At 32.2% G+C, this 7,600-nt stretch overlaps 1 protein-coding gene across 5 annotated transcripts; it reads left to right on the forward strand.

The window, feature by feature from the left end:
• The first annotated feature begins 716 nt into the window (after positions 1-716).
• LOC117905052 (probable BOI-related E3 ubiquitin-protein ligase 2) lies at positions 717-6,118 on the forward strand. Of its 5 annotated transcripts, XM_034817927.1 has the most exons (7): positions 717-918; positions 1,116-1,165; positions 1,242-1,416; positions 1,554-1,605; positions 1,788-1,897; positions 3,220-3,584; positions 5,301-6,118. In XM_034817927.1, exons 5-7 carry the CDS (start codon positions 1,792-1,794, stop codon positions 5,832-5,834), a joined length of 1,005 nt encoding a protein of 334 aa, XP_034673818.1. In that variant the 5' UTR covers positions 717-918; positions 1,116-1,165; positions 1,242-1,416; positions 1,554-1,605; positions 1,788-1,791; the 3' UTR covers positions 5,835-6,118. The 5 variants fall into 5 exon arrangements, with proteins under 5 accessions (XP_034673818.1, XP_034673817.1, XP_034673816.1 ...); XM_034817926.1 differs by lacking the exon at positions 1,116-1,165; XM_034817925.1 differs by lacking the exons at positions 1,116-1,165; positions 1,242-1,416.
• Positions 6,119-7,600: the final 1,482 nt, after the last annotated feature.

Consider the following 7,600-nt stretch of genomic DNA (forward strand, 5'->3'; position numbering starts at 1 on the left):
CAAAAAATCAAACACCGTACAACACCGAATCCTAGCCACGTAAAATGCGGGTGGGTGTACGTCCGTGAATTACGGTCCACGACGCCGGTCTTCAATTTACCCGCCAAAAATACTGGAGGGTGGGACCGAGACAACTAAGAGCTGTGAAAGAGCGTCTGAGCGAGCCGTCTAGCCTCTGTGCTACGGCTGAGTCTTGGCGCTTTATTTCTTTATTTTTTTACATATCTTAGGGTTTTGATTGGAGGGGTGGCGATCACAATGACACTGTGTGTACGAAAATGCCCATCGTGATCTCAAATAAATAAGAGGTGGGTGGGTGGGTGGGTGGCTTTGACCCTCGTTCACGGGTTTGGAAATGATGCTTGCTTCCTGTTTTTATTGTTCCTTTTCGGACAGCTTTTCTCCATCCTTTCTCGCTCTCCAATCACCCTGCTATTCCCCTCTCTATGACCAAAATACCCCCGCATTGATTTGATAAGAAAAAAATAAAAATAAAAATTAATTATTAAAACATAAGAAAATATCAAAATAATAATATTTGTTGCTCCAAACATACTAAAAATAATAATAATAATAAATCGGGGTTTAAAAGAAAGGGGGTTATTTTGGTAAATTGATGGAGGGAGGAGTAACCGAAATAAAAAATCAAATTACTGGTTGGAAAACGAAAAGAAAGCAGATAGAGAGAGGAAATGAAGATTTCAAGTCCCCGTACAAATGGAATCGGTTTTTTTCTTCTTAACCGAATCCACCCCTACCACTTTTCCTCATTTTATTTCTTCTCCTTCTCTCTCTTTCTCTCTCTGTCTCTCCCTCATCGTCATCCCCAACCACTATTCCGCGATTCAGATCGCTCGCTCCGACGAATCCAAACCACCACGCTCTCTTCATCTCTGTCTTGAGATCTGAGCTTTCCAGGTATCGATTATCGCTTCTTTTTTGTTTTTATACCTGGTTTTCCTCCGTTTGGATGCCAAGAAAATATTGGAAAATGGACATGGACGGTGTGTTTTAGTGGTTGATTTCCAGTGCCTAACGCATCTGTTTGGTTTTGTTTTGAGGATTTTCTTTTTCTTTTTGTTTGATGGTAGTCTGTTCTGTCTTGTATGCAACAGACGGTGTATATTTGTTTTGGATGGTGGAGGAATGTTTGATCGGATGATAGGTTTTGCTTCTTGTTTATTTTGTTAAATTTATGGATTCGTATTTGGTTGTTTGAATATGTCAATGAATCATATCAGGGAGGGTTGAAAGTCTTCCGTTGGTGGTTGGATGTGATTGGTAGGGGGATTGGTTTTTTCAGCTTGCTTTTGATTGATGAGATGAAATGGGAAAAGAAAAAGGAAACACCAATCTTAGTCTTGATTATGTTGAATGATAAATTCATGTCTGCATTATCTTGGAAGCAAACAGAAGGTTGATGGTTTGACAGATATGTGAAATTCTATTGTCTTTGAATTTGTTTTTGGGTTATTATCTATGGATCAGTTCTTGTTCTTAGCGAAGTTAGTTTTGATCTTACAAGCAATTTATTTGGGTTATTTTTATTGCAGGTGTACAGTCTGGTTGTGCTTTCTCCCTTCTTCGGAAGCATTAAAGTTTAAGGTGCTTTGACTACATTCAATAGGATCAAATCCTCATTTTTCCTTTGTCTTGGAATAAAATAATGTTGAACATGAGTTAATTTTTTGAATTACTACAATGCTCTTGTTGCTTCTCTTGTCTTTACTGACAGTGATTGGTTTGATTAACTCATGGAATTATCGTGTTGTCTTCAATTGTAATAGGAATATGTTTGGAGGCGATAACAACAACCCTGTTTTTCCAGTTTTCCTTGAGGAAAATCGTTACCAATATGATACTAATGCAATGCCCCAGTTGCAGTTATTTGGAGACTGTGAGTGTTCCCCTAAACTTTATCCTTACTTCAGCATTTTTTTACTTTTCTTTTTTATGGTTAAGAAATTTCTAGTTCTCAAAACTTGGTTTGCTATCAAACAGTTGTCTATCTTTGTTCATATGTATTCTGTGTTTATTATTCCTTTTGTTTTCTGCTTTGCTGGGAGGTCAATTTTATGAGTGGGGTATCCATGCTTCACAAGTTGTATAAGTGGGTTCAAAGATTTTTCCTTGGTTCACAATTTAAGCTCAAGTTTTAAGGTAGTGCTTGAATGTAAGGATCAAGTACTTTATGCTTGTGCCATATGGGCAACAAATGTCACATTTTAAATTAAGATCATTTTGATGCAATTTATGAGACGCATTGCACATCTCATGGGATTCACTGGAATTATTACTTGAGGACCTTAATCTTGCATTTTTACTCTTTGTTGGGATGATGATTCTGTGTTGAGTTAAGCCACACATGAATTTCAAGCACAGTAAATATATTGATAATGGTAGAGAAGACATTGCATTCAGTGTTCACATTGGTTTTGGGTCTTCTATATTAATTATATGCCATTCATGTGGTTCTAGCATTTGACAATCCTTTGTCTATAGTCAACATCATTGATTGGTTTGGTTCCCAATGAGGCCGGTGTTGTTTTTTGTAAACCCTCTTTTCTCTTGGTTCTAACTTTTGGTTATATACTTTGGGACACTCATTTGGTCTCTTTTTTATATATAGTCTTTTATTTTACCTATCCGAAAAAAATTACATGTCATTCATAGTCTTAGTGTGGTAGAACAATGTGATTGCTTATATTTCTGATGCATCTTTTATTACTGCTTTAGGGTAGTTATGATTCTCTGCTTGCTTCAGCTCTTCCAAAAATCATTCCCCTTTCTATTATGTATTTTTATATGCTTCTAGAAATATTCATAATTCAAATTTAGTTTGAAGAACTATATTAAAATTTGAATCAATAAATGGTTATATTTGGCATCCTGGTTCTAAATATATATATACATACACACAATACTAGAGATTGATACTGACTTTGGAGTGCCAAACTTTTGCTTAAGGTCAACGTATAAAGCCCTGTTCCCATGTAATGATTTGCTTAAGAGTGTTTTTTTCACTTCCTTTTTGGTTGCTTTGGACTCTATGCTGTATGTTATTGGTCACATACTTACAACTTGAACCACACTTAATAAGTTCTTTGGCCCTCCGTGTTAATTCAGAATTATAATCATTTTTGGTGTTTTTTCTTGATATTCTTGAGTGTTTTATGGTTGGTTTAATTCCATAAAGCACTTTTGCATTCTATGTTACAGTCCCAGTTGGATGTGGTGGTAATCCCCTAAACTACATGAGAAATGACCATGCAAATGCTCTGCATGGACCAATCAAAAGAAGCAGGGAGGCAGAATCTTTTTCTAGACATCAAAAACTTCACATATCTTTGAATAATAATAACCTTTGCCATGATGAAGCTGGTCAGTCTGGGAGCATCCTGAATCCAAACCCAGTATCAACTGGGCTGAAACTTTCTTATGAGGAAGATGAGCACAACTCTTCTATTACTTCCGCAAGTGATAGCATGACCGCCGCGCTCCCTGTTATTTCATCTCTTGGTGATAATCTGAAGTCAGAGATTGATCGGCAGAAAGAGGAATTTGATCACTATATCAGAGTTCAGGTAATAATTTGATTTTAATTAATTAACTTCTGGTTAGATGCAAAGTCTACCCCTATGCAAGTATTATCAAACTTGGAAAGGACTTGCAAGAATGATCCAATCCTCTTTTTCTTTTTCTTCCACAACCTATGACCAGTTGATGGATCCACTTGTATGATTTCTAGTTGGAGATATGTGATTTCTCCATAAGAAACAATTAAGAAGTGGAAATTAATTGGTAAATACCATGAGTAAGTTGGGAAAACTTGAATAATTTAATAGCAAATATCGCTTTTGAAAAATATGAGAAAATTTAGTGAAGAAATAATTGGAAGTTAGGGAATTAATCGGTAATATAATGACTAAGTTGGGAAAACTTGAATAATGAACATCTCATAAAAAAACACTTGAATGGTAAACTGCCATATGATGAGTCAGGAGAAGAGTGGTAATTTTGTTATTCTGGAATATTTAAGATCAATTTTGTGATTTTACACAAGAATGGAATTATTTACAATAGATGGGTTGCTCATGATAACTTGGATATAGATTTTTCTACATATGCACATCTGGTTAGATTGATTTTAAATTTGATTTCTAATTTTTTGTTTTCATTTTTCTAATATTTGTTTTTTTTTATAGGATATGCTAAATCAGGAAAATACATAATTTTTTTTATTTAAAGAAAAAAAAAGCTTATAATAAACAATGAAGTTATTTTTTTTTAAATATCAAAATATTGGTTAGATTGATTATATCAGTAAAAGAAAAAAATTAACTAACTGTATTATTAGGTTTGAAAGCTATTAGGACTTAAAAAAAAAAAAAAAATTCTAGAATCTGTACAAACATTTATATTCTAAAGGGTCCAGATAAAGTGTAGGAGGATTTATGTATTTACAAATCATAAACAAAACCTTCCCCTGGTGCAAAGGTCATTAAATATTGCAGACGTTTTTGTCTTGACTTGGTCTTCTTTATCTTTCTGAGATATAAATACTAATTTATTTGATCTTGATTTAAAATGGATGAGGACAAAAGCTTTAAAGTTGTCTTGTTGCATGCCCTGCATTGGAATCTTTTGTCATGCTGTCCACTGAAGATGGAAATTCCACTCAAATGCATGTGTTTGTCATTTTTTTAAAGATAGCTGATTCAGGATCAAAAGGTCTGCCATATTTGGTGACTTTCATATCTATTGAGAGGGAGGATTTTGGTTTTTAGGGTCTGCCGGTCAAGAACATAAATTCCTGGATAGGCATATATCAGGACCTGTATCTTGAATAAGTCTTTTTTAAAAAATTTTATTCTTAAAAAATATAAATAGATAAACTTTTGTTTCCTGATATATTATTTAATAGTATTTTATTTTTAGAAATAAATTTTACTCCTTATTGTAATCCTTTTGCCTACAAATAAAAAAAAACAAAAACAAAAAAACAAAAACAGAACAGAACCCCATTACTTGTGTCATTCATTTACATGTCAAACATTTATACTAGACACAATCCAATATCATCTCTTATCCCATCATTTAAGACATCCTATCCAAATGACTAATATTAAGAAGACAATAAGATTTTACTGATCTTGTATGGCAAGTGATCCTAATTACATGTACAGAAACATGCACTTAGGTTCATGTCTATGGTTCCATATTTAATCTGTACTGAGTTGATGCAACTGTTGGTTTTTGTAGCTTTCACATCCATTTCTCAATTAGTCTGTTTTATGCAGGAAGAAAACATCATCAAGGGTGTAAGGGAACTGAAGCAGAGACAAACAGTTTCCTTCCTAAGTGCTATAGAAAAAGGAGTAGGCAAGAAATTACGTGAGAAAGAATTCGAGATAGAAAATATGAACCGCAAGAACAAAGAACTAGTGGAGAGAGTAAAGCAGGTGACCATGGAAGTTCAGTCATGGCACTACAGAGCAAAGTACAATGAGTCTTTAGTCAATGTGCTGAAGAGCAATTTGAAGCAGGTTGTGGCACAAGGTGCCATGCAAGGGAAGGAAGGCTGTGGGGACAGTGAGGTAGATGATGCAGCATCTTACACAGACCATATCCAATTGGGCGTTGTGGGCTGTTCTGGAAATCCTACATCCATGAAGAAGCAGGTGAATTGCAGAGCTTGCAAGGTTAGAGAAGTGTGTGTGTTATTACTGCCTTGTAGACACTTGTGTCTGTGCATGGATTGTGAAGGATTTATTGACGTTTGCCCGGTTTGTCAGGTAATGAAATCTGCAAGTGTTCAAGTGTTCATGTCGTGACTAAACACTTGCAAGTTTCATTACCGCTTTTCAAGTACAGGATTTACCTTGAATTAAAAATATCTTCTCTCATGGTCACTGGAATTGTGAAATGGGCATGAGGCTGTTAATGAACTTGTTGAAAACTTGAAATAGAGGAGGGGGCTGGTGCCTTGTTTTTGTTGTGTATGTATCTTGATGTTCAGAATCAATAGAAAGATCTTTAAAACTCAAACTAGCCAAACTTCTATCTTTTATTGTACAAATTCTGGAAAGATGAATGATGTCATCTCAAATTTGTATCATTTGCATTTTCAATGAATCTGTTTAAATCCTTGTATCTTTTGTTTCCATGAAAGATATTTAGGTCCTATTTGACTGATTCTTATTAAAACTTTTTTATTTGTGACTTTTTTGTTTAAGAACTTGTTAGATATAACTTAAAAAAAGAAGTGTTTTTTGGTAAAATGCAATTGTTAGTTCGGTAACCAAATATATAATTTGTAAGAAAGTGTTTCTAACCTTTCTAATACTTGTAAAACATTCCTAAAATCACCACCATTATTCATAAGATATTCCTAAAATCACTACGAAGCTCTTAATTTGGTAATGTTTTATATTTGGAACTAGGAAAGTAGCCAAAATTTCTCTTACTCATATTTATGAGATGATAAAATATTTATACCAAGAATTGGTTCACCTAGGAATGGATGCATTGGTTCATGTAAGAGTGTGCGTAGAATATCAAAGGGGGTTATTCATTTTCCAGTAAGTTTTAATAATACCATTGTGTTCGTTACAAATGTATGGGGTCGGCTAGTTTCTTGGTCCTCAACTAGTACTTGTGGATGGATGCATTGGTTCATGTAAGATTATACGTAGAATAGCATTGGTTCATGTAAGATTGTATGTAGAATATCAAAGGGGGTTATTCATTTTCCGGTACTTGTGGATTCAGGGTTACAAGAAGAGAGATATATATATACTATTGATATGATATTTTAAGATAATATATCTAATAAAATAATATACATATTTCATGATATTTTAAAGTACCATATTTAGTGGGATATGTTATGAAAATGAATAAAAAATAATATGAAATATATATTGTTTTTAATGTTTAAAATAAAAATCATATTACATTTCAATATTTTTTAATTTTAAAAATAAAATTTCTTTTATGTTTCATAATATTCATGATAAAAAATATTTAAGCTTTACAAATATTTTTCTTTGTATATTATGTTATTTAATATATAAAAATAATTTATATATTATACATTAATATTATTTATAAATGTTTTCTTTTTGTTTTTTTTAACCATAAATTTAATTTATTATTATTATTTTTTATTTTGCAAAATGAGTATATGAAAAAGGGAAAAATAGGTTTTGATTCATTAATTTGAAAAAATATAGAAAAAAAAACTCAAAACTCTTATAAATCATATTTATCTTTCACATATTAAAAAATATTTTAAAATACATGTACTTTTTCATAATTTAAATAATTAAATCCTAAGATGACCTTTTTAGAAATTAATAACATCAATTAACAACTTTTTTTTATTGTGAGAACCAATTAATAAAATAAGAAAATTTAAAAATTGAAAATACAATTAAAAGTTAAAAAAGAAAAAGCTTTAAAGCTAAAAATATTAACTTTCACTTCATTACAACATCAGTAGAAAATAAAAATATGGAGAAAGAGTTGAAAATAAAATAGGAGTAAATATTTTATTTTTCATTTTTTTAAGCATTTTTTTTTGTTTCTAATTGTATTT

This window comes from Vitis riparia, chromosome 17 (genome assembly GCF_004353265.1).
Source record: "Vitis riparia cultivar Riparia Gloire de Montpellier isolate 1030 chromosome 17, EGFV_Vit.rip_1.0, whole genome shotgun sequence".
NCBI classification, from domain to species: Eukaryota; Viridiplantae; Streptophyta; class Magnoliopsida; order Vitales; family Vitaceae; genus Vitis; species Vitis riparia.